This window comes from Ranitomeya variabilis, chromosome 2 (genome assembly GCF_051348905.1).
Source record: "Ranitomeya variabilis isolate aRanVar5 chromosome 2, aRanVar5.hap1, whole genome shotgun sequence".
Taxonomy (NCBI): Eukaryota; Metazoa; Chordata; class Amphibia; order Anura; family Dendrobatidae; genus Ranitomeya; species Ranitomeya variabilis.
In genome coordinates this window covers 426,536,900-426,564,289 of record NC_135233.1, presented here as the reverse complement: position 1 = coordinate 426,564,289, position 27,390 = coordinate 426,536,900, and the positions used below count along the sequence as shown (strand labels likewise).

Sequence of the window (27,390 nt, the reverse complement as noted above, 5' to 3'; positions counted from 1 at the left end):
AGCCAATGTACTGGGAGAAAGGACTTCCCTTGATTCAGGGAGGACTTCAGGGTCCACCACCTGAGAGACTGTCTGACTCGCTGGAGAAGAAGGAAACGACAATCGAGAGATAACGGGTTTCTGTCCCACACAGCCAGGAGAGCATGTTGTAAGGGGCGGAGGTGTAGTTGAGCCAATGGGACCGCCTCCATAGCTGCTACCATCCTGCCGAGAACTCTCATACTGAAACGTAGAGAGTGAGAATGAGGATGGGAGAGCTTCTGAGCTTCCCGCTGTAAGACTGAGATCTTTTTCGGGGGAAGAAGTACCAACCCCTGTGATGAGTCCAATATCATTCCTAGAAAGGAAATTCGCTTAGCCGGTATTGGGGAAGATTTTTTGAAGTTTATCTTCCAACCCAGGCGAGAAAGAGTATCTATTGTGATGGTCACGGCCTCCTTGCAGAAGCGGAAAGAGGGGCCTTTGATGAGGATATCGACGAGATACGGTAGCACCACCACACCTCGGGTATGGAAGATGGCCACGGCAGCCGACATGACCTTGGTGAATACCCTGGGAGCGGTGGCGAGGCCGAAGGGCAGAGCAGCAAACTGAAAATGATCTTCCTGAACTGCGAAGCGAAGAAACCTTTGGTGAGAAGGTAAAATGGGAATGTGGAGGTACGCGTCCTGGATGTCAATGGACGCGAGGAACTCGTCATTTTCCATGGAGGCGATGACAGAACGAAGTGATTCCATTCGGAACCGTCGTACCCTGACGAACTTGTTCAGCAGTTTTAGGTCCAGTATGGGCCGTACTGTACCGTCCTTCTTTGGAACAATGAACAGGTTTGAATAAAAACCATGAAACCTTTCGCTTTGAGGAACCGAAATAATAACCCTGTCTTCTTTTAGAGAGCTTATGGCCTGGAAGAACTGTGATGCTTTTGCCCTGGGAGGAGAAGACGGGAAAAAGCGATTTGGTGGAAGAGAGGAGAATTCTATCTTGTATCCGGAGGACACTAGGTCGCGGACCCATTCGTCGTGAACGAACGAGAGCAACGCGTCGCTGAAGGAAAGCAGGCGGTCGCCTACTTTGAGGGTATCCTCTGGATACCGCAGGGAGTCATTGTGTGGGAGACCTGCCCGGTCTGGACCCTGACTGCCTAGGCCTGCCTCTCCAACAGGGGGAAGGTTTGTAAGAGGTTTGAGGACCTCTAGCCCTACGTTGTGCCCGGCTGGGTCCGGAGGATGTGGAGGTAGAGGACCAATTTGAGTTGAAGCGAAAGAATCTGGACCGGGTCTGTTGTTGCTGATTCTGAAAGGGCCGAAAGGATCACTGTTGTGGAAGAAATTTACTCTTCCCTCCAGTGGCGTCGGAAATTAATTGGTCAAGCTTTTCGCCAAAAAAGCGACCGCCCTGATATGGAAGAGAAGTCAATGACTTTTTGGAAGTCGAATCCGCACGCCAGTCTCTGAGCCATAAAGACCTCTGGATGGTGATGGTGTTTTCTGCTGCTTGAGAAGCACAGTTAGCAATATCCAGGGACGCGGTAACGACAAAATCTCTGGCAATCTGAGGAGCGAGGTCGGCTATCTTGGGGGGGAGATCGGTATCCAGCACTGCTGCAGACATGACCTCAGCCCAGTGGGTCATAGCCTTAGCCACCCACGTAGCAGCAAAAAATGGGAATAGTGCGGCTGCCGAGGCTTCAAAGGCTGAACGCGCCATATTGTCAATCTGACGATCGGTTGGATTTTTAATAGAGTCGCCCTCCGAAGAGGATAAAATAGATTTAGTAGCCAGGCATGATACCGGAGGATCTACCGGGGGAGATTGAGACCAATCCTTTCTTAGATCCTAGGCAAAGGGATATTTTGATTCCATGGGCTTCTGCCCTGTGAATCGTTTATCGGGACGGATCCTGAGATTCAACAATTTCCTTAAATTCAGGATGAGTAGCGAATACCTTGTGAGATCGCTTAGTCCTCTTAAAGGACACAGCATGATCCGTTTTAGATAAAGGTTCCTCCTCAAGTTTCAAAGCCTTATTTACTGACTCAGAGTCGAGAGTCTCCTGATCATGATGAAATTCCTGATCTAGGGATGTGTCAGAATCGTCCTCTGAAACAAGTGCTCTGCTATCCCCAATGGAAGGGGAGCGAGAAATGGAGCTCTCAGAACCTGAATCCCGGTGATGGTCTGGGGATATGGCATGAGTCCTTTTTCTGGAAGGGCGAGAGCCCCTTGGCAAGGTACGACCCCTAGAGTGCGAGGGGTTTTGAGGAACGGAAGCGTCGTCCGTAAGAGTGCCCTGGTTAGAGGAAGGGTCTCGGAACGATTCTAATGCTTTTGCTAGGGATGCCATAGACTGGGTAAGGGAGGAAGCCCACTCAGGGGGACCAGGCTCACTAGGTTCAGTCCAATATTGAAGGTTACCCACGTCCCTTGTTGAATGCAGCCCTAGAAAGGGCGGAAACAGAAGATTTTTCTAAAAAAAAAACTAGAGAAAAAAACAACAAAAGAAAAACAATGTGTTCAGTTTTAGGTTCGGCCCCATGGACACGTATATCAGATCTATAATTAGAAAAAATTGGCATATACTAGGTAAAGATCTTGATCTAACAGATAGAGTCGCAAAGGGTCCATTATTTGCCAGTCGGCGGGGTAAAAACATAAAGGATTTGCTGGTCCGCAATCATATTCATAATGACCATACAAATTGGTTAGACAGAAGTAATCCGAAGGGAAATTTCAAGTGCGGGCAGTGTAACTTTTGTCCCTACCATTTAATGGGTAACACTATAAAAATTGGGCCCATCAATCACACAGTTCGAGAATTTATGTCTTGCAAAACAACATACGTGGTATATGTAATATTTTGCCCATGTGGCTTCTATTATATAGGAAAAACCATTCGCCCCCTCTTTGTTCGAATAAGAGAACATTTCAATTCCGTACGCACAGGAAAAGGGGGTTCCTCGCCTAGTGAACCACGTAAGACAATGTCATGCAGGTAATATTCATACGCTCCGTTTTGCAGGCATTGAAAGGGTGAATCCACCGCAGCAAGGAGGGAACCTGAATCAGCTACTTCTGAGACGAGAAGCGAGATGGATATTGCGCACATGCGCAACAGGGCCAATTGGCCTGAATGAGAGAATAGACATGTCGGTCTTTCTATATATAAGGTTCCCATCAAGCGGTGTGTCTGAATTCCCTAAAATCGTTTGTTTTGAGTTGTTTTGTGCTATTCATGTTTTTCTAAGCATCACGTTTTTATAAATATATGTAACATAGATATTTGTTTGTTATTCACGTTTTGAAAAAAGGAGCTTTATTGCACCGATGACGCAAGCAAGGGGGAGGTTACACGTTTTGGGTTAATTATAAATCCAACCTCCCCACTTTAGTCATTGGGACCTGTAGAAGCACATTTGTGTGAAACAGCTGTCGTCCTTTTACCTACACGTTTCTCCCTGTCTGTAACTGCCAAATGTCCAAATAAAAGAAACTAATTCACAGGACCGGTGAGTGCACATCATTTTTTTCTTCAACATTGGACTATGTTTTTGTTTATGGATGTAGCACCCGAGATGGCCCAAATAGTTGTTTGAGGCATTGAAAATACAGCTACAGTATATGGTGATATGGAATCTATGGGTTTATGACAAGCAGCGGTGCAGATTTTCTTTTCTTCATTGTTGGATCACTAGGTTCAGTGTCAGTAATAGGTGGTTCCTGAGCAGTCACCGGTTCACAAGCTGTGCATAATGCAGTATTTTGACCCCGGGGTAATGATACCTTACAAGAGGTACATGCAGCGAAAAATACAGTGTGGGTTTTCCCAAACTTTTTGTGAGGCCTTGAGACATAGTAGCCTTGAGGAGAGCGCTTACTAGCAGGGGAAGGGTTAAGCCATGTATCTGCAGCTTACCCAGGTCCTGTGTCTTGAGTCCCCAGGGGAGGTCCGCAATATATATCCTGAAGGCTCTATATCGGTTGTGACCCGGGTCCGGAGATTAGGAGGGCTGGATCAGCGCTGCAGGATCAGCGCTGGGTGTCCCAAGATGGCCGCCGAGATCTGTGAGAGCGCGTCTCATGGAACGAGAAGCGCTGGAAAGGATGGGCGGCGGTAATTGCCGGTGGGCGTGGGCAAGGACTCCGGCCTGTATGACGGGAAAAGCCGGGGACTAAATTTGAGAACCTTGCGGTTGCGGCCTGCGGCGTCGCGACCGATATTAGTGCCATCCTGAGGAGCGCTCCTTCATGACAAATGCGCGCTGCGGACCACCCACAGACCCGGGCTTTAGCCCTGTAGAGGTGCGGACCTTCCATACCCCGGGGACCAGGACCCCCCCAGCGCCTCGGCCCCCGCAGTGTAATCACGGTAGATGCGGTGGGCCGGTGCTCAATCCACCGTCGCCATAGTCAGGGAGGGGGTGGAGAGCTTCTGCCGCCTTGCATCATCCGCTATATCAGTGGTGATGCAGTGGGGGGCTGCACGGAAACCATACATATTATGTCCGGCTATGCACCTGGCTCCAGGAGAGGTAGATGGAGGGCTACTCCATGTGGTCGCCTGCTATGGAGGGGGGAGATCGGAACGCGAAGGAACTGTCGCCCGTAAGGTGAGCTCAGGGCTGGCATCCCACGTCTAGGAGGAACGCTCCACGTACTTGCCTGTTGATGGTTCGGGGGAGATCGGAACCTAGAAAGGATCCGTCACCCCCATTCGCTCCGTTAAGGAAAAAATGGAATAAAAAATAAAACGGGGTCTGAAACAGACCCGAGTGCCTTCTACAGACACTAAGCAAGAACTGGTTCACTTAGAGCCAGCAGGAGGGTGTATACTGCAGGGAAGGAGTTATTCTTTATGTGTTACTTAGTGTCCTCCTAGTGGCAGCAGCATAACACACATGGTCCTGTGTCCCCCAATGAGGCGTAGGAGAAAGAGGTGTTATCAGTCATTGTACAGGAGGAGGAGGTGAGCTGTTACATCACCTATTGTGAATGGAGGATCCTGTGTTATCTACTGTATATAGAGGAGTTATCAGTCATTGTACAGGAGGAGGAGGTTAGCTGTGACATCATCTATTGTGAATGGTGGACCCTGTGTTTTCTACTGTATATAGAGGAGTTATCAGTCATTGTACAGGAGGAGGTGAGCTGTGACATCACCTATTGTGAATGGTGGATCCTGTGTTATCTACTGTATATAGAGGTGTTATCAGTCATTGTACGGGAGGAGGAGGTGAGCTGTGACATCACCTATTGTGAATGGTGGATCCTGTGTTATCTACTGTATATAGAGGTGTTATCAGTCATTGTAGAGCATTGATATTAATATCTGCTCTCAGGATGTGAATGGTGACATGGATGCACATAATGACCATATGACAGGGCAAATACCTGACAGGACAGGAAGTGTTGTCACGGGGACAATAAAGAAGAGGAGCCATACGTAAAGGTGTATTTTAATTTGATATTTATTCTCTAGGTGAAATGATTCTGGACTAGTTCGTGCCTCATTCGATAAGCTTCCGTCTCCATCGCCTCCATGTTATTACAGTCCTCTTCAGTCTCCATGGCAGAAGGTCCAGGATCACACCAAATATCCAGGCCATGCTGCAGCGCGATGTTGTGCAGGATGCAGCAGGCCAGGATGATCTGCGCCGACTTCTCGGGGGAGTATTGCAAGGTGGCGCGCGATCCATCCAGGCAGCGAAAGCGGTGACGAAGCGCCTGCTGAGCGCTCTCCATGACGCTGTGAGTGGCGGAGTGCGCCATGTTGTATCTGTACTCCTGGGGGCTCTCGGGGATTTGTACTGGCGTCATTAGCCAAGGCCGTAGGTGAATCGCGCTGTCCGCTAATAAAGACAAAACACGAGACCGTTATATCTCAAAATATATCACAAACTCAATTATTTATACTGAGGTATAAAAAAAAAAAAATTCAGAACTTTGTAAAAAAAAAAAAAATGCAAATATAGGTTTTATCATACAAGTTAACCTGAGATAAGGTGGTCGACTAAAACATACATCATTTTTTTACTATATATATTTTATATTAGTTACAAAAATTATCTATATGTGTAATTTATTTATTATTTTTTTTTACATTACTTTTGCTCCCCCTTAGGGAACGTGATCCTGCCGTTATCTAATTGCAGTTAGTATAGTTAAATTAACGGTTTCCTAGGAAATCCAGGCAGGCTGGGCGTCACAAAGGGGTAAATAGGGCAGCGATGGGGGTCCCCAGCTATGTCTCAGCTGGCATTGTGACCCGTTGGCCCATAAATTGCTCCGTATGCACCAGCTATTGTGACATTTAGGGATTGACAGCTGCATTTAAATGGTTAAACAGGAGGGATCAGAGCTGGATCAGGTCGCTGCTGTTACAGGCAGATGTGTGCTGTGTTACACAGCTCTGTACTGTGACATACAGTTATACCAGGGTGAGAAATGGGGTTCACATGGGATCCTAAAGGCGACTGTATGACTATACTGTGCCATAAGTAGGAGGCATCAGTCACGGAATCCCCCCCATCACTTAACAACCCCCCGGGGGTATATGATGCATAGCTGCAGACAAATGATGGGAACATACCCAGCATCCAACCTTCTTTGTGCATTTTCGTCTCAAACAGACAGGAAAGGTTGGACTGGTGGAGAACCATATCATCCTGGGTGCTGCCGGGTCGGTGGGTTTCAGCCCAGAGAAGGACCCCCTGAGTGTCACACACCAGAAGGCAATTTAAAGAGTGCAAGCCCTTCCTGTTTATATATGACAAGTCCTCTGCATTAGGGGCTTTAATGGTCACATGCATGCAGTCCACCACTCCCAGCACACCTGGGACCCCCGCCAGGCCATAAAAGTCATCCTTCAGCTTCTGCACCGACTCTTCCTCCTGGGGAAAACAGATGAACTGCGAGACTCTCTCCACCAGGGCGTCCGTGACATTGGTCACACATCGACTCATGGAAGCCTGGCTGATTCCAATCGTGTCTCCCATACGGGTCTGGAATGAACCGGAGGTGTAAAATCCAAGAGCGGCCATGATCTGAGTCTCAGGGCTGATGGCACGGGATCGCTGAGTCGGCCGGGATAGGCTGGCACCCAGAAGCTCAACCAGGTAGTTGATGAATGGCCGGGGGAAGCCATATGTAGTAACCAAGTACTCATTGGAAACGTCATCCAAGCGAAACCGGTCCAGGGTGCGGTGTCCGCGGCCGTATAACAGGAGGTCGCAATCCAGGACAGTTATCGGAATAGCCATAGTCAAGCTACAAAGACCAGTTAATGTCACGAGTATCCTGAGCTACGTCATAGGGAGGATATCTGGAAAAAAGAAGAGAAAGGAGGAGACGGTCATCACTCAGGAAGCATCCATCTGCGATTTACATCTAATGATGGTCAATGTGGTCGAGACGTAATCGAAAGTGAGAATCCAGCTCAGGCGCTGATCCTGCTTCATACCAGGCAGATACTGGCAGCGTTACACAGCCGACATCCACCTGTACCAGCAGCCACAGGAGCGCCCTCCGATCACCGGAGTCCAACCATTTAAATATTAAATAACACTTGGCGCGATCGTAGGGAACCGATGAGTTACCATGACATAACTACCATCTTGGTCCTCCTATGAAGAGGAGCCACAGGCTGAGCTTCGTATGAGAACTGCAGTATATAGTAAAGGTGGAAAAATTGCAGGTTTAAGTCTTCTAGGGGAATTGAAAATAAAGTAAAAATTAAATTAAAATGTTTGAAAAAAATATAAAAATTTTGATCATGTCGCTTCCACAATAATTAAAGTAAAAAAAAAAAAAACATATTTATTATCATTGTGTCCAAAAAATACATCGAACTATAAAATTATTAAAAGTATAAGTTCAATGCCGAAGAAAAAAAAAAATTGGAATGCCTGGAAGGCTATTTAATCATCGCCAACCTCTCCCCCCCCAAAACAAAAGCGCAATAAAAAGCGATCAAAATGTCATACGTACCCCAAAATCAATATCAATACACGGTAGTAATCTCTAAAAGTGGCGAGACAATTTTTTTTTTTTTTTAACAAATTTCAGAATATTTTCTCACCTCTAAAATATGAATGAATGATGTAAAGACGGCATATAGCAATTTCACGGCACTTGGAGAGTTCACAGCATGGTGCAAGTGAATGGGGTGATATTGTGACCAGAAAGGAATCACGACAAACAAATTGCTAAGAGTTGGAACCACTTGGATTATTTTTTACTTGCTTGCCACAGTATCTTGGTGATCACCATGCGACCCCATTCGCTTGCACTTTGTAGCAGTGTCTCTGGAGCTGTCACAGCCAAAAAATTGGAGGAAATCTAAGACAAAATGCGCAGTTTTGATCATGTGACTTGATTCGGCATGAAAAAAGTCCTAATCTTACCCAGCGATTCCCCGGATGGCCAGCCATACATAGCTAATTTAGGAACTGCCATAAAAGTGAATGGAAAGTGATAGATGTGGGTCCCAGAGGTGGAACGTTAGGCCCCTTTCACACATCTGTTTTTTTGCTATCAGTCGCAATCCGTCGAATTTTGAAAAAAACTGATCCGGTGACTGATGCCGCCGGATCTGTTTTTTTCTCATAGACTTGTATTAGCGACGGATGGCCTCACGTTTCATCCGTGGTTTGCCGGATCCGTCGAAAATTGTTTGTCCGGCGGCCGGAGATGACAAAGTAACGTTTTTTGTCTCCGTCAAAAAAATAGACAGGGATGGATCTGATGCCGTCTGTCGTTTGCTAGAATGGAAGCCTATGGGCGCCGCATCTGTCAAATGACAGAATTCGTCGCCGAATTTTTTTTTTTTTTTAACTGAGCATGCTCCGATTTTTTTAGTATCCTTTACTCAGCCCCCTAGTCGGATCCGTCGCATCAGTTTTTCACAATCTGTGACGGATTTGTCGATCCGTCGAGCTAACGGATTGGGACTGACGGCAAAAAACTGATGTGTGACAGGGGCCTAAGGAATTTAGTTACCGGAGGATTCTGAGAGCTAGGGGGTGCTCTACGAGACGCTATTAGGAAATATGGGTCCATTTATGGTCCTTGCACATGTCATTTCTGTTATTCACATCAGATGACTGTGTAAGTTTAAGCTGCAGGGAGGAATGTAAAAGTTGTATCTTCCCTGCAGCCGCTCGCTTTCAGTCATCGGGGCGGTTGCAGTCACCGATCACTATCCAATGTGAGCTCTCCTCGGCACATTGACTGACAGCCTGCTCTGCAGTAAGCGGTAACTGTTGCACTGCCCCAATGTCTGGAAGTCAGTGGCTGCAGGGAGAATAAAAGTCAATTTTCTCTCTGTAGCTGCTCTTATGCTAAGGCAGGCATGATAAAAATGCTATTAACCCCCAGATTACCACTATATATGCAGGTATTGTTTGTTTTTTGTACATGATAAGATTCCTTTTAAATTGGAGTTGAGCAAAAAGATTTGCATTTCCCTGGTCCGACATCCAGTGTGGTCCTCCATATGCAGCTGGACTGCCCTGCATCCGCCATCCTGGCTGCCTCTTGTGCTTACTTGGCCCCATGATGTCGCATTGCCTTGTAAGCGCAAGAGGCATGAAGGATGCTGGTCGCAGAAGTTACATCTGCCTACTCCGGATGTCATGGAGGACCGGTCAGGACAGGGAAGCACTAATGTTTTTACTCAACTAAAATTTAAGTAAAAAAAAATACCTATCACCAGCGTCCCATAGAGAATGAATGAAGCAACAATGCTTAACCTTCTTCACTCCATTCATCAGTCGGGGTCTCAGCGGACGGACCCCCACCAATCTAGTACTTGTTACCTGTTCTTCTTATCAGAATACCCCTTCAAAGCGTTTTTCGGCAGCGCTGGTGGTGAGGCAGGGCTTGCTAGCATCAGAGGAAAGCCAATTTTTTTCCTACTTGTCACCCGTGGACCATTAGATATAACACTTAAAGAAAATTATACGTTGTGTAAGATTGCACTTACAGAGTGCATTGGGGGACACTCATTTGGCAGCGGATTAACGTAGTCAGGCACGGGTTTTCACTTTAACAGTCCATGTGGTTTATTATGGAGTCATAAGCCACAGAAATATGAAGGACAAGCAGTCTTTACATCAATCTTCATATCATAGTATACGGCTTTGAAACGCGGTCACTAAACACGCCAAACCTCTGTGTCCAGTTATCGTGGGTGACCGCACGCCATACAGTTCATTAATGTCCATGGAGCACAACAGGCACCAACATACGACAATACGGTTGCAGTCTCTAATCGTGCTGGAGCTTACTACGTCCAGTTACCATGGGTGACTGCACAGCACCCCATACGCTGGGTTACCTTCCAGGAGCTCCTGCTCCATACGCTGACTCCTGTCAGTACTCTCTCTCAGGGAAGCTGCCGAACTGGGATCATTGTCCCTGGCCATGCCTTGCTCACCAGGCCACCTGACAGTCCAGATCCTCAGACGGGCTGTAGCTTCCCCAAACGCAGTGCCATCACAGACTCTGCACACGCGTCCTCTCTGTGTGCTATTCAGGACATCCATCACCATCTGGGACCGTCCAACACACAGGCCCCCAGGTCCAAGGCCTCCCACACGTGCTCTTCAGGGATTTAGTCCTACTCCCAGGACCTCCCAACACAGAGACCCTCCAGGACCTGGCACACATACCACTCAGGTCCATCCACCTTTCTTTTCCATGTGACCCACATGGTCACATCATATACTTGTAGCCACTCCCATAGGTGGGAGGTGGCTAGTTCAACCATTATAACCACAGATATGCCTCCATGCATATCCTGAGAAGCACATGCAGCGTCCCCTAGCTGTAACAGGGGTCACTGTATCACAGTTGTTAAATACATTTTTTATTACATATATATAAATGGCGCCGCAAACCTAATATATAGATTTCTCTTATTTTTTTTTACAAATTTTAGAATTTTTCCACCATGTAAAACAATATATACAGTGTGTTGGTAAAGTCATGGTGCACTTTTGACCAGTACATTTTGGCTCCCTTTCTCTGGCCCAATCATATCAGACCTGTTCATGAGGAGAGATAACAAGAACCAATCAAACAACACAAACTCATTTAAGCTGTTGCTGAGCCCCCAGTCAGATTAACCCTGATAAACTGAACTCTGATTAATACACTGTAATACACTGATTAATACACTTCACTATCGTTTGGATGTGTGTAGGGCAACAAATGGAGCCCACATCGAACTGCACTGAATACGTATGAAACTGGGAGAGTTTTTCTTTTATTTGGCGCAGATTTCACATTTCATTTGTTTTTTGTTGCTTTCCAGTGACTTGTCAAAAAGTGCACCATGACTTTATAGACACACTGTACATATGTGTGTGTATATATATATATATATATATATATATATATATATATATATATATATATATATATATATATATATATATATATATATATACACACACATACATACACACATACATACACACACACACACACAGTCTGGCATCGCCATCATCGCACCCAGTCTGGGCAATCAGCTCATCTGGTAATTTTTACCCCACGATAAATGCCGTAAAAAACAAGAACAAAAAAAAACATGGCGGAATGACTTTTTTCAACATTTCACCGCACGTGGAATCAGCCTTTCCCATTTTTCACTACATTATATAGTAAAGTGAAAGGTATCATTGACCACTACGACTCGTCTCGTAAAAAACAAGCCCTGCGTGTGGAAGAAGAGGAGGACAAAATGACAACAAGCCTCAGTGGGAGAGTAAAAGATAAATGGTGCTGTTACCAATAGCAACCAATCAGGTTGCAGTTTTCAGTCTCCATAAAGCTTCTGAAAAATGAAAGCTGCATTGTGATTGGTTGCTGTGGATTATTCTTTCTATGGTCTCTAGTTTTTTTTTAGAATTATCCCACAGAAACTATGTAGCAGAGCTGAGCAGCCCCCTCCGGTGAAGCAGCAGCAGCGGCCCCGGGTCCCACGCAATCAGTAAATTTACCGAATTTCCGGGCTCTCCGGACCTCAGCACCCAGTGCAGTCTCTGCAGTCAGTCTTGTTGTTGGCGGCTGCAGATTCCACATCTCCAGAACATGACGCAGCTTGGAGAAAAAAAAATATCCTCCCTCCTGGTATAAACAAGGCGGTCATAAGATGGTGCTGCGGGGGTGAGAGGGAGCCGGGGCGTAGGGGAACGGTTTTTCTGGGTGTAGAATGTGCGGCTGAGAAATCGCGGATGAGCTTTCCACACAGACAGAGCAAAACACAAACAGTAATGGCGGCTCCGAGCGGGGGACCGGGGACGTGAGGGAAGTTTAGAAGGAGAGCCGGCACCGGGGACGTGAGGGAAGGGGAGAAGGAGAGCCGGCGCCGGGGAGACAGGGGACTGGAGCTGCCCTCAGAAGAAGCGTCAGCCGGAGGTGAGCAGGGAATGTGCTGACCAGAAGTGCCCATTACAAGGGGGAAAATACAAAGTCGCACTATATACATACAATATCATAGCTGTTATATGAGGGGGATCCTCCGCCTTGTGTTCAGGTTTTATCCTCTGTACTATGGCCTCACTCAATACTGTGCAATACATAGAATATATGCTGTGATCAGACCGAGACATTACGGCCTGGAGACGGTGCGTCCTTGTGTGTAGCCCTACGGGAGGCTCCGTGATGTGGTGGTGGGGGGGCTTCTTATGCTGTTTAACTGTGTAAGTCGATGCTGATTATTTTGAAAGGTTATTGCTTGAGTAACTTGCGATATGCTGGGGGTCCGAGCACTGGGACCCGGAGCGCTCCCTGAGGTCCGAGCACTGGGACCCGGAGCGCTCCCTGAGGTCCGAGCACTGGGACCCGGAGCGCTCCCTGAGGTCCGAGCACTGGGACCCGGAGCGCTCCCTGAGGTCCGAGCACTGGGACCCGGAGCGCTCCCTGAGGTCCGAGCTCTGCTGTCCTTTTCTGAATGCAGCAGAGGTGCAGACATAATCATTGTCTATGAGACTGCAGGAAATAGCGGAGCGAACACTGCAGTCAGCTGACAACACTCTCATAGGTTTTAAACCTGCATGAAGAAGGAACCTCTGTGCTCTGAAAGCTGCAAACATAATTCTTCTGGTTAGCCAATACAGGGATGAATCCTAGAATACAATTTGTATTACAGCGACACTCCCATAGACAATGAATGGAGCAGAGGTCGAGCATAGGCACCTACACTGCGTTCAAAACGAGGCTGCAGAGCTCGGGATCTCTGGGGGTCTGTGTGCTGGGATCCACAGCAATCAGTAAGTTATCCTGTACAGTGTATAGGGAATAACATGTTTTTTAGGGAATATTCCTTTGAAGGGGTAATACAGTGCTGCTCACTTTCTCAGGAGTGAGCAGATGCCATGGCAGGTCACAAGAACAGCTGACCTCCTGAAGCGGAAGTGAGAAGCTGGATAACACTTTTAAGATCTGCTGTAATCTTTTGCAAAACAATCACATATTGGGTGACCTCAAAAGTTCAATATGGTTCTCCTAGATGGCCCTGCCCAATCGACATGCTCCTCCTGGATGGCCTTGCCCGATCGTCATGGTCCTTCCAGTTGGCCATTGGCCTGCCCGATCGTCTTGCTCCTCTTGGATGGCTATGGTCCTGCCTGATCGTCATGCTCCTCATGGATGGTCATAGCCTTGCCCGATCATCATGCTCTTCCTGGATGGCAATGGCTCTGCCCGATCGTCATGCTCCTCCTGGATGGCCATGGCTCTGCCCGATCGTCATGCTCCTCCTGGATGGCCATGGCTCTGCCCGATCGTCATGCTCCTCCTGGATGGCCATGGCTCTGCCCGATCGTCATGCTCCTCCTGGATGGCCATGGCCCTGCCCGATCGTCATGCTCCTCCTGGATGGCCATGGCCCTGCCCTTTCGTCATGCTCCTCCTGGATGGCCATGGCCCTGCCCTATGTCATGTACGCCGCAGGGATCTTTCCTCCCTGGGAGCATCAGCTGTCTATATAGATGCTCCACTACCAGAAGTTTTTTCTCAGTCCTTGATGCCGATAGTTTATTTTTAGGATAGACCTTTATTGTTACATCATCAGGGTCCTTCTCTTGGCTTTTAGTAATAGCTGTGCCTGTGCAGACAACAACCAAGTACCAAGGCTGATGCTTCAAAATGTACGGAGTGGTTTCTGATGACAATGAAGGAGACATGGCCCATGTTGGAGCAGCTCCACCCTCTAAACATCTCATTGGTAGAGTTGCTGGGAGTTACACACCTGCTGTTTTGATGTTGGGATGGACAAGGCCCGGAAAACTGCTTTATGGGGAATAAGAGAACTGACCAGACAAATCGCTTTGTGATAACTGCCAACTGCTTTGGTCAGAGGACCATTGTATCGAGGGTTTAGGCTTTATTCATACTTCTGATTTTTTTTCCTGCAAGTTTTATCCTTATTTTTCAAAGATAAGACATATCTCCCCGCTATTCCCCAGCCTCTCCCCTATGCTAAGCCCTTCACTGGTTTCCTATCGCCCAGAGACTCCAGATCAAAACCCTCACAATGACATACAAAGCCATCCACAACCTGTCTTCTCCATACATCTGTGACATGGTCTCCCGGTACCTACCTACACGCAACCTCCGATCCTCTCAAGATCTCCTTCTCTACTCCCCTCTCATCTCCTCTTCCCACAACCGCATCCAGAGACTTTTCCTGTGCTTCCCCCTCTACTCTGGAACTCTCTACCACAACACATCAGACTCTCGCCTACCATAGAAACCTTCAAAAAGAACCTGAAGACTTACCTTTTCCAACAAACCTACAGCCTGCAGTGATCCCGAACCTACTGAACTGCCGCACAACCAGCTCTACCCTCTCCTACTGTATCCTCACCCATCCCCTGCAGACTGTGAGCCCTCGCGGGCAGGGTCCTCCCTCCTTATGTACCTGTGTGCCTTGTTTTTTGCTCATGTTTAATTGTATTTGTCTATATTTGCCCACTTTTTCACATGTAAAGTGCCATGGAATAAATGGCGCTATAAAAATGTATAATAATAATAATCTATATATATAATTGTCTAAGGGTTTTTCCGTCTCTGTCTGTCTGTGTTTCTGTCTGTCTGTCTGTCCTGGAAATCCCGCGTCTCTGATTGGTCGAGGCCGCCAGGCCTCGACCAATCAGAGACGGGCACAGCATGGCGACGATGATGTCATAAAGGTTGCCTCGACCAATCAGCGACGGGCACAGTCTGCCGCCAGGCCTCGACCAATCAGAGACGGGCACAGCATGGCGACGATGTCATAAAGGTTGCCTCGACCAATCAGCGACGGGCACAGTCTGCTACCAGGCCTCGACCAATCAGCGACAGGCACAGTATCGACGTAGATGTCATAATGGTTGCCATGGCGACGATGATGTCATAAAGGTTGCCTCGACCAATCAGCGACGGGCACAGTCTGCCGCGAATTCTGGAATCATCATTGTCCATATACTACGGGGACATGCATATTCTAGAATACCCGATGCATTAGAATCGGGCCACAGTCTAGTAATATCTATAATAGTCTAAGATGAAAATACCCATTTCACTTCATAAATCTAAGCATTGCTGAGAAATTATCAGAGTCTCCTTGTCTCCGGTGCACATAAAGAAGAAAGTTTCCAAATATGACACATACTACGGCCACCAATGCAGAGTCCATACTGCTGCTCGCCATTGTACTGTGTATTGATCAGGGGATGTTCATATGGAGGGGGTTTTATGAGGATTTTGGAGCTGATTCTGCCCAAAAACCTCTTTGAATAATCTTTAAATTATCCAAAAAAAGTTTGGGGAGACGAGAACAGCACCTTGTGCACTTTGGGGACGGTTTCCCATTGAGATCAATAGACATTAAAGAGTATCTGAAGTGGTTCTTGATGCAGACTCTGGAGCTGAATCTGCTCTAGATACAGAAGAAAATTAATTTCAGTTAATAAAATTGGTGCAGAGCTGCTCCTCCTGATCGACCGTGGGTGCAGTCTGTACGGCCTCCAGATATAGGTGAAGTTTTCAGTACTGCAAGTACAGGGGATTCATAAGCTTTCATTAATATCCCACGTGCCTTCCGGGAGATGACACTGAGCTTATATAACTGAATATTCAGATTTTGCTGCTCCCCAGGGGTACACTTTGAGAAACTGCTGAGGAGGGCAGAGTTGGCTTCAAAAAGCTGAGCATGGCATCCTATATCCCCCTCAGAAGGAAAGCGTCTGCCTTTGAGCTGCCGTCTTGTTCTCAGTCCCTCCGTGTAATGCTCTAGTTAGTACGTATCATGAAAAGTGACCCTTAGGCGCCACTTAGCTTTAATTAGTGACTGCAGACACCCCCCGCCCCCAAGTCTTTTCTGCCTAGTCTCTCAATCCTTCATTCTGTCATGAACAGTAGGAATCCTTTTTTTAACCAGTTTTTCATCATATGCAGCAGATATGGGTTCTCTGTGGTTACTTTCTACCAGAGTGGTAGGTTTGCCAGTGCTTTTCCTGGAACTGGGTAGAGATGCGGTGACTTCCGGCCTTTGCTCCTTGCAATGCCTTCCACCCTTGGATGTCACCTGTTGGGGTGGTGGGGCATCTCAGGGATCATTGAATTCTGCCTCTATAGATGACGGATTGCTGGGGATTTGTGCTCTGCTGGACCTCTGCGTCTTCCTAATTTAGGGCAGTTGGCAGTGCGGTTCGGCCTCCTGAGTTGGATATTGGGAGATCATGTCATCCCTGTATTTCCAATCACTAAAGGGAAAAGATTTAGCTCCTCCATCCAGCCATACCCTTCCCGCAGGCAGAAAGCTAGTCGGGTTTAGCCCAGTGTCTAGAGGAGGTAGACCTCCCTGCTTAGTGGGCTCAACTAGGACTGTATAACCTTTCTTTTGCTTAGCGTCTACCTCCTAATGGTAGCATCATTGACCCTGCCCGCAGAAAAACACAACAGGAAAAAAAGCCGAGTTATTGCACGTTGGATCATGGCCACTAGGTTTTTCCAAAGTGACCTTTTTTTTTCCCGAATCCTCGTTACAGACCATGTCTGATCTGAGGCCACACCACTGAAAGGGGGTCTCAATCCCCCAGTTTTATTGCTGCAAGACTCTGATACCACTTTTGTTTTCGTTACTCTGGCATAAAAAAATAAGTGTTTGCTTATGCTGATGCCGTGTGGCACAGGTCAGACCCGGCATCTTATTGGCTCTGCCGCCTTTCTTCCTCCCACTTTATTAATCATTTATTCTCATTTCTGCAGGTCTCCAGACACAATGGATTCCGACCTCAGCCCTCAGGACCGGAAGGACTTGGACAAGTTTGTCAAATTCTTTGCATTAAAGGTAGAAGCAAAACTAAGTGGGGGATATTTATGCTGATGAATGGCCCAGAATTTTAGGTTAAAAAAACAAAACCCTTACATTCTTTGCCCTAGATTAGTTTTGCGTTTTCGACACACATTTTTTTTTTGCTTGGTGTGGTCTTGAAATATGGCTTGAAATCGGGCGGCTTAATATTATTCCAAATTTTTGGTGCAGAAAAAGCCGATAAGTAATGTAAACTTGCATTTACACTAAACAATCGTGGCCAATCGGCTGATCTTTTAATAAGCTGTTTAGACTGGCCCCTGCACATCCATACACACAGAATGATCGCTAATACGATTGTTCTGGGCTCATGAAATGCCATAGTCCTCGGCAGCACATTCTGTTTACACAGAGTGATGTGCTGCTTAGATCGTTGGTTTTTAAACAAGCTTAACCCTTTAATGACGGAGCCAAGTTTTTTAAATCTGACCAGTGTCACTTTATGTGGTGATAACTCTGCAACGCTTCAACAAATCCCAGTGATTTTGAGATTGTTTTTTCATGACGCATTATGCTTTATGATAATGGTAAATTTAGGTCAATATGTTTTGTTTATTTATAAAAAGTATCAAACATTTTAGAAAAATGTTAAAAAATTTGCACTTTTCTATATTTGAATGATTATCTCTTTAACCCCTTCATGACCTTGGGATTTTTCGTTTTTCCGTGTTCGTTTTTCACTCCCCTCCTTCCCAGAGCCATAACTTTTTTATTTTTCCGTCAATTTGGCCATGTGAGGGCTTTATTTGCGGGACGAGTTGGACTTTTGAACGATATCATTGGTTTTAGCATGTCGTGTACTAGAAAACGGGAAAAAAATTCCAAGTGCAGTGAAATTGCAAAAAAATTGCAGTCCCACACTTGTTTTTTGTTTGGCTTTTTTGCTAGGTTCACTAAATGCTAAAACTGACCTGCCATTATTATTTTCCAGGTCACTACGAGTTCATAGACACCTAGCATGACTAGGTTATTTTTTACTTAAGTGGTGAAAAAAAATTCCAAACTTTGCTAAAAAAAAAAAAAAAAATTGCGCCATTTTCCGATACTCGTAGCATCTCCATTTTTCATGATCTGGGGTCGGTTGAGGGCTTATTTTTTGCGTGCTGAGCTGGCCTTTTTAATGATATCATTTCGGTGCAGATACGTTCTTTTGATCGCCCGTTATTGCATTTTAATGCAATGTCGCGGCGACCAAAAAAACGTAATTCTGGCGTTTCGAATTTTTTTCTCGCTGCGCTGTTTAGCGATCAGGTTAATGCTTTTTTTTTTATTGATAAATCGGGCGATTCTGAACGCGGCGATACCAAATATGTGTAGGTTTGATTTTTTTTTTTTTATTGATTTATTTTGATTGGGGCGAAAGGGGGGTGATTTAAACTTTTAGATTTTTTTTTACATTTTTTTTAACTTTTTTTTTTTTTTTTACTTTTGCCATGCTTCAATAGCCTCCATGGGAGGCTAGAAGCAGGCACAGCACGATCGGCTCTGCTACATAGCAGCGATCTGCTGTTCGCTGCTATGTAGCAGAAAATCAGGTGTGCTGTGAGCGCCGACCACAGGGTGGCGCTCACAGCTGCCGGGGATCTGTAACCATAGAGGTCTCAAGGACCTCTATAGTTACAATACTGAAGCATCGCCGACCTCCGATCATGTGACTGGGGTCGGCGATGCCGTCATTTCCGGCCGCCCGGCCGGATGCGGTAGTTAAATGCTGCTGTCAGCGTTTGACAGCGGCATTTAACTAGTTAATAGGCGCGGGCAGATCGGGATTCTGCCCGCGCCTATTGCGGGCACATGTCAGCTGTTCAAAACAGCTGACATGTCCTGGCTTTGATGCGGGCTCACCGCCGGAGCCCTGCATCAAAGAGGGGCTTCTGACCTTGGACGTACTATCCCGTCCGAGGTCAGAAAGGGGTTAATCCAGATGGTCATACCACAGGAAACCGTTAATAAATAACTTTTCCCACATGTCGGCTTTATATCAGCACCATTTGTAAAATGTTATTTTATTTTGTTAGCATTTTAGGAGGTTTAAAAATGTAGCATCGATTTTCATATTTTCAAGGAAATTTACAAAATTTCTTTTTGAGGACTTATCCATGTTTGAAGTGCCTTTATGGGTCCCATATATTGGAAAACCCCCCAAAGTGATACCATTTTAAAAACAGCACCCCCTGATATATTGAAAACTGCTGTCAGTTAGTTTGTTAACCCTTCAGGTGCTTTACAGGAATTAATGCAAAGTGACATGACAGAAATGAAAATGTGTATTTTTACCACCTAAATGTCTCCAACTTCTGAACAGATTACTATAGCAGTCAGACTCTAAGGCCGCTATTTGGTCGTGAATTGCCATGGCAAACATCAGGACCACAAAATCGTGATCTGAGGGCACCAGCTGGGATAAAGAGGAAGCCCTCACACTCTTTTAACCATTTATAATGATGTAGTCACTATTGACAGCAGCATCTAAGGGGTTAAACAGATTTGGATGGTGCAAACACTGATCGTGGCTGATACAGCAAGTTGTCAGCTATAGTGGACAGCTGACAGCTGCTGGATTGTCACCTGTATGGGGATGCTATTCTCTTATATCTCAGGTCAGTTAAAAGAGGTATTGGCTGTCATTAAGGGGTTAATAATCATTTCACCTGACAAAGAAGCATTCTTCTTGTTCGTCGGGTGATTCGCAGCCTTTTGAGACTGCCCAGTTTTCAGGAAATGAGTATCTTGTTTCCCACTTATCACTTAGTGTAAAGATGCATCGAGTTCGTCATCCAGCAATACGCACTATGGTATTTTTGGTGCATTTTCAGATTGTCTTCTTTTTGCTGCCATCTTTATTCTTCTGCAGTGGTGCCACATATATGTTCTTGTGTTTCTAGCATTCATTTCTATCGCTCCTAATTGTGGATACATGCCGAGTTTTGAACACTTTTTATAAAAAAAAATTTTCGGGATGCAAAATGACTGAAAAACAACAATTTCTTTCTCGCTTCATTGGGGGACACAGGTAACCATGGGTGTATGCTTCTGTCGCTAGGAGGCTGACACTATGCAAATAAAGAAGAAATAACTCCTCCCCGGCAGTATACACCCTCCGACAGGCACCAGGCAACTCAGTTTTTGCTTAGTGTCTGTAGGAGGTGGACCTGGATCTAACCCCAGATCCGTATTTCTTTTGCAGGGGTTTGTTGTGTGTTATTAATCATTTCCCCCTTTCTTTTTCAGATACTTTCTTCAGGGTAACGGTGAAGTTTTCTAACCACCCTGTTTTCCCCACTTTGAGCGACCGAGAGAGCAGTGTGGGTTCACCCACATCGCACCCTCTCGGACGCACTGGGCAGGACTTCGTCCCCTGTCACCCCTTCGGGTGTTCAGGGTGACCTTTCTCAGTGGCCAGTCCTTGCCCGTTTTCCCCTCCTCATCCCTCTCCTCGGAGTGGGCTGAGAGGAAGACGGCGGTCACTTCCAGTGACCCTCTGCCCCTGCTTAGGGGTTGACGCCGTCTTCTGCGCCAGTGTTCGTGGCGCGGGAATGAGGACTTCATCCCAGGACCCTCTCCTCGGACAAGGGCTCCTGATGTGTTCCTCAACCTCAGGTAGAGAATCTTCAATCAACATTTAGGGACTGTTTGTCAGTGTGAGCGCGCAGCCTGCCCCCTCCCCCGGAGTGAGACATGGTTAAAGCAATTTGCATTCTGAAGGGCACAGGGGATGTGACCGGAGCGTGCACCTTGACAAGCCCCTTTATGGTTCTTAAACCTCCCCCCAGCGATCTCTTAGGAGAGCCTCTGCCTTTTCGGAGTCACCTCTGATTCTTGCGCACAGTCGCCCGCACAGCAGGCATCTTTATTCTTCCTTCTATTTCAAACCGGCGCTTGCGCGCCATTTTCTTTTTTCCTTCTACAGCCGGCTTTTCGGCGCTCGGCTGACCACGCCCCTTTGCGGCCTTGTTCCGCCCTGCATCCCCGCGGCCACGCTTTTCACGGAGTCCAGCGCTCTTGGGGGCGTTCTTCTCCCCCCTTCGGCGCTTGTACACGCCCACCTCCACCGCGTGGTTCCCGCGTTCCACAGGCCGACTTCCTCTTCCTGCCAGCATCTCCTGCGCATCGCGTGGGACACAAGGATCTCTGGGGGACACAGACTCCTGCGGCTGCCGCTGTCACTGTTTTTTTCGGTAGGCTCGGCGCTACTGCTCTCTCGGGCTCTAATCCTCCCTGCAGTACTTCTCCGCACCTGCACAAGGTAATAACTCTACCTATGTCTGACCCCACTCCAGGCTATTCCACTACCGGTCGTCCACTATGCCTGCGCTCACTGTAAGAAAAAGTGGGCCTCAGGTCAGCCTTCTCCTTTCTGCCCGTCCTGCGTTCCTTCCATCATGTCCGTCCCTCAGGAGGCTCCTAGGTCTCGGGATGAGTGAACCCCCCCTCCCCCGGAGTGGGCTGTTGCAATGTCTCAATCAGTGTCAGACCTGACTGTCTCAGTCCCTGGTCCAGGCACTTAAACGTATCCCGCTTCTCTCTAATGCCACCAGTGCCACGAACGCCTTGCACGGCGATTTGCTCGCACCTGTCCAAGACCCTCACAGAGGCAGACTTGACTAAAGAGACAGAAAAAGGACTCTTTCTAGATCCTCTTCCAGTTCCCCGGACGACACGGGATGCCCGTCTGCCCGTTCCCCCTCTTCGCAGGCGGACATCGGGTCTGACTTAACCTCTCAGTCGGAATCTGACTCGGATGTAGATTAGACTTCCGGAACACAGGATATGGTCGATAGCCTTATTTCGGCTATTATTCAGACGCTTGATCTTAAGGAGGATGAGGCAAGCTCTCAGGACGTCTCAGTTGCGTTTAAACGGATTAAACGTCCCTCTAGGTTTTTTCCTAATCACAGGGAGTTCGACAACACTACGTCTACTCACTGGGAAAACCCTGGTAAGCGTTTCCCTGGCAGGAAACGGCTGGACGTTTTATACCCTTTTCACTCCGACCTTGTCAGCAAATGGTCCGAGTCTCCTAAGGTCGACCCGCCTGTGTCCAGACTAGCCTCTCAGACGGTTCTGTCTATCCCGGACGCGGCTTCTCTTAAGGACCCCACGGACAGACAAATCGAGGCGTTAGCCAAATCGGTGTTTGAGGCTTCTGGAGCCTCCTTCTGTCCTAGTTTCGCCTCTTCATGGGTAGCCAAGGCTGTGTCAGCCTGGGCCAAAACCCTGCGCAGAGGCATTTTGGCCTCTGCTCCTGCTGAGGAACTGTCTGATTTAGCGGATCAGATTTCTCTTACGGGTAAATATCTCATGAATTCCTCCCTTGATGCGGCGGCCTGCTCGGCTAGGGCTAACAGTAACATTGTGGCCATTTGCCGGGTTCTTTGGCTAAAAGCGTGGAACACAGATCCTGCTTCTAAAAAATCCCTCACTGGTCTGCCCTTCCAGGGTTCTAGACTCTTCGGCAAGCAGTTGGACCAAATGATCTCAGACGCTACGGGTGGTAAGAATACCTCCTTACCCCAGTCCAAGCCTAAACGTGCCTTCAACAGGAGGGGCCCCCAGTCCTTTCGGTCCTTTGTCTCCGCTGGAAACCCCAATCAGGACCGCTCTTCCTCACAAGGAGACCGGAGGAAGCCTTCTTTCAGGCCTCCCCCGCGCTGGAGAGCTAAGAGCCACCCCTCCAAAACCATCTGGACCTCGCGGCCACAGGTTTTCTAATAAATGACGGGTCGCCCCCACCTGGAAATCCCTCCAGGGTGGGAGGCCGGCTTCTTCTGTTCTCAGAAGTTTGGCTATCGGTAGTCGACGACGCCTGGGTCAGGGAGAACGTCACTTCAGGCTACAAAATAGAATTTTCTTCACCCCCAGGAAGACGTTTCCTGCTCTCTCGTCCTCCCAAACAGCCCTCCCATCTCTCAGGGCTTCTCCAGGCCGTCGATTTGCTCCTCACCTCAGGAGTCGTAGTTCCAGTTCCTTATCGCGAGCGGTTTTCGGGTTTTTACTCAAACCTGTTCGTGGTTCCAAAAAAGGACGGCTTTCTCCGTCCAATTTTGGATCTCAAGCGGATGAACCGCCATCTACGGATTCGGCACTTCAGAATGGAATCTCTACGCTCGGTGGACGCGTCCATGCAACCGGGAGAGTTTCTGTGTTCCGTGGACATTCGGGATGCGTACCTTCATGTTCCGATTTGCGTACAGCATCAGAGGTTCCTCCGGTTCGCTATCCAAGAACATCGTTACCAGTTCACGGCCCTCCCTTTCGGGCTGGCGTCTGCTCCCAGGGTCTTTACGAAGGTCATGGCAGCTGTCATGGTCATTCTGCGTTCAAAAGGGATTCTGGTAATCCCATACCTCGACGACCTCTTGATCAAGGGCTCATCCCGTCGGGACTGCAGCCAGAGCCTCCAGCTTACTCTGGACACGCTTGTTCGCCTCGGCTGGATAATCAACTACCAGAAGTCTTCCTTGATTCCAACCCAGCGTCTGGAGTTCCTGGGCATGGAATTCGACACCTCTCAGGGTCAGGTCTTCCTCCCCAAGGAGAAGTTCCTTTCTCTTCGTCGGGGTGTCAGAGCACTGAAGGGCCCGAACCCTCTGTCCCTTCGCCTCGCCATGAGGGTTCTGGAGAGAATGGTCGCTTCTATGGAAGCGGTCCCCTATGCCCAGTTCCACTCTCGTCCCCTCCAGCTGGCCCTTTTGTCTGCCTGGGACAGGAACCCACTTTCCCTGGATCGCCAGTTTCGCCTCTCTCCCAGGGTGAAACAGTCTCTCTCTTGGTGGACGCTGTCCACCTCCATTCTACGCGGGAGGTCATTTCTCCCTCCCCGCTGGCAGGTTATCACCACCGACGCCAGCCTCCAAGGTTGGGGAGCGTTTTTTTTCCACCTCACGGCCCAGGGCCGCTGGACTGCTCAGGAGGCGCGCCTCCCCATCAACCACTTGGAAATCAGAGCCATCTTCCTAGCCCTCATCCGCTGGGAGTCTCTCCTCTCAGGAAAACCGGTCCGCATTCAGTCGGACAACGCCACAGCCGTGGCTTACATAAACCATCAGGGAGGGACTCGCAGCAGACAAGTCATGACGGAAGTGGCAAAGATTCTGCGTTGGGCGGAGAGCCACGTTCCCTCTCGATCAGCCGTCTACATCCCGGGGGTGGACAATTGGGAAGCCGACTTTCTCAGTCACCAGGGCATCGTGGCGGGCGAGTGGTCTCTCCTCCCCTCAATCTTCAGCCAGATTTGCCAGCGGTGGGGCGTCCCAGACGTCGATTTAATGGCCTCCCGGGTAAACCACAAGGTTCCCCAGTACGTTTCCAGATCTCGGGATCCGATGGACGTCGGATGCGACGCTCTCGTGATCTCATGGGCCCAGTTTCAGATGCCCTATCTGTTCCCACCCCTCCCCTTGATCCCAAGGGTCGTAAAAAAGATCAAGTTGGAAGGGGTCCCCGTGCTCTTGGTAGCTCCAGATTGGCCTCGCAGGGCCTGGTATGCGGAACTGGTGAACATGTTATCGGATGTCCCTTGGAGACTCCCGAATCGTCCGGATCTTCTTTCGCAGGGGCCCCTCTTCCACCCGAATTCTCGGTCTCTGAATTTAACGGTATGGCCGTTGAGGCCGCGGTACTGAGGGACGCGGTTTTTTTCTCACATCGTCATCCAGACTATGATAAAAGCGAGAAAACTGGCCTCCTCGCGTATCTACCACAGATGTTGGAAGGCCTTTTTTTCCGTGGTGTCAGGACAACAGTCTGTTTCCTATGACCTTTTCCCTTCCATCCCTTCTCAGTTTCCTTCAAGCGGGTCTCGATTCGGGACTTTCCCTTAGCACCTTGAAGGGCCAGATTTCCGCTTTGTCCATCCTTTTTCAAAGAGACCTGGCCTCCCTTCCTCAGGTGAGGACCTTTATTCAGGGGGTCGCCCATATAGCTCCCCCTTATCCTCCTGTTGAGCCTTGGGATCTCAACCTCGTGTTAGACGCCCTCCAGCGTGCGCCTTTTGAACCGATTCAGGACATTTTCTTCTCACTTCTATCTTGGAAGGTAGCCTTCTTGGTCGCCATCACCTCCATTAGAAGAGTGTCGGAGCTGGTGGCATTATCCTGTCGTTCTTCCTTTCTAGTCCTGCACCAGGACAAGGTGGTTCTTCGGCCGGTTCCTTCCTTCTTACCGAAGGTAGTCTCGTCCTTTCACATGTGCCCTTCCCCGGTTCATCCCTTAGAGAAATCTCTTCACAAGTTGGATGTGGTCAGGGCTTTCCGGGTTTATCTGTCCAGAACTGCTTCCTTTCGTCAGGCCGATCCTCTGTTCATCGTTTCGGAAGGGCGTCAAAAGGGGCTCCCCGCCTCCAAGTCCACAATTGCTTGTTGGATCCGTTCGGCGGTTCTGGAGGCATACCGTGTCCAAGACAAGCGGCCCCCTTCGGGGGTGAAGGCTCACTCTACCCGGGCTGCGGGAGCTTCCTGGGCAGTTCGTCACCAAGCTTCGGCCTCGCAGGTTTGCAAGGCCTCAACTTGATCATCCATTCACACCTTTGTAAAATTCTACAAGGTGCATACTCGGCCTTCTGTGGACGCGAGCCTGGGTAGGAAGATGCTGCGGTTTCTCACCGGCCGACCTGACTCCTCTTTTTCTGCAGAATATCCCGCCCTAGGGACTGCTTTTGGACGTCCCATGTTTACCTGTGTCCCCCAATGAAGCGAGAAAGAAAGAGGGATTTTTGGTTCTTACCGTAAAATCTCTTTCTTGGAGCCTTCATTGGGGGACACAGCACCCTCCCCTTGAAGTTATACCGTGTTGGCTAACGTGCCGTTGTTGTGGGTTGGTACATAGGTTGAGTTTTATATTACCTGTTCCTACTACTGCTTTTGCACCAACTGAGTTGCCTGGTGCCTGTCGGAGGGTGTATACTGCCGAGGAGGAGCTACTTCTTCTTTATTTGCATAATGTCAGCCTCCTAGCGACAGCAGCATACACCCATGGTTACCTGTGTCCCCCAATGAAGGCTCCAAGAAAGAGATTTTACGGTAAGAACCAAAAATCCCTCTTTTTAGTATCTTTTTTTTGTTTGTTTGTTTTCTACTTCACGACATTCACAGTTTCGGCTCATTAAAGTTGTCCACTACTATAACTCTTTCTTTTTTTCATAAATCTTGCTATTATGTGCCACTGAAAACATCTACTGTGTTTATTTTAGCAATATTACCTTTTATCATGCTGTAGCAGCACATCTTTAGTGCTGGATCCAGCACTCATGGGGTTAATCGACAACTTCCTTTCTCCAGAGTTATTGTGCTCTAATACTACAAGTTCCATGATGCATTGCACTCGCCTGTAACTCTGCACCTGGTACACCCACTACAAAACACACCCCAACCCCTCCCTCCTCTCCCCCCTCTATCTTCAAAAAGATTTGTGATGTCATTATTGTCCAACCTCCTCTTTTACATTTGTCCAACCCGCACTCCATTACACACAGATAGATGGATAGATAGATAACAAATAGATGAATACATACAGATATATCTATATATCTGTCTATTTCCATATATATGTCCATATCCATGTTTCTAAACCCCTTCACCCCTGGAGCTTTTTTGTTTTCGTTTATCGCTCCCCTTCTTTCCAGGGCCATAATTTTTCTGTCAATATGGCCATGTGAGGGCTTATTTTTTGCGGGACAAGTTCTACTTTTGAACGACACCCTTGGTTTTACCATGTTGTGTAACAGAAAATGTGAAAAAAATTCAAAGTGCAATGAAATTGCAAAAAAGTGCAATCCCACACTTTTTTGCTAGGTTCACTAAATGCTAAGGCTGTGTGCACACGTTGCGGATTTGATTGCAGATCCGCAGTGTAGTGCACAACCAATGTAAGTCTATGGGAGCCGCAGACTTGTGCACATCACTTCTTTTGTGCGGAACTGCAGCGTTTCTGCACCCTTAGACTTTCATTGAGTTGAGCACATCCGCAACAAAACCGCAGATGTAAAAAAGATCTGCAGTTTTGCTGCGGATGTGGGTCCGAGAAACGCT

At 47.9% G+C, this 27,390-nt stretch overlaps 2 protein-coding genes across 22 annotated transcripts in view; one reads left to right on the top strand and one right to left on the bottom strand.

Moving 5' to 3' along the window:
- Positions 1-5,445: 5,445 nt before the first annotated feature.
- Positions 5,446-14,899, bottom strand: HARBI1 (harbinger transposase derived 1). Of its 3 annotated transcripts, none has more exons than XM_077286879.1 (3): positions 14,785-14,899; positions 6,590-7,321; positions 5,446-5,849 (listed from the first exon to the last, which is right to left on the bottom strand). In XM_077286879.1, exons 2-3 carry the CDS (start codon positions 7,257-7,259, stop codon positions 5,476-5,478), a joined length of 1,044 nt encoding a protein of 347 aa, XP_077142994.1. In that variant the 5' UTR covers positions 7,260-7,321; positions 14,785-14,899; the 3' UTR covers positions 5,446-5,475. The 3 variants fall into 3 exon arrangements, with proteins under 3 accessions (XP_077142994.1, XP_077142993.1, XP_077142995.1); XM_077286878.1 differs by lacking the exon at positions 14,785-14,899 and adding an exon at positions 12,003-12,170; XM_077286880.1 differs by lacking the exon at positions 14,785-14,899 and adding an exon at positions 11,551-11,641.
- Positions 12,283-27,390, top strand: part of ATG13 (autophagy related 13) — a 60,593-nt gene continuing 45,485 nt past the window's right edge. For all 19 annotated transcript variants that reach the window (XM_077286877.1, XM_077286876.1, XM_077286875.1 and 16 more), the window contains exons 1-2: positions 12,283-12,420; positions 17,257-17,338. In XM_077286877.1, coding sequence (XP_077142992.1) covers positions 17,270-17,338 — 69 coding nt within the window. In that variant the 5' untranslated portion in view covers positions 12,283-12,420; positions 17,257-17,269. The remainder of the gene's footprint in view (positions 12,421-17,256; positions 17,339-27,390) is intronic.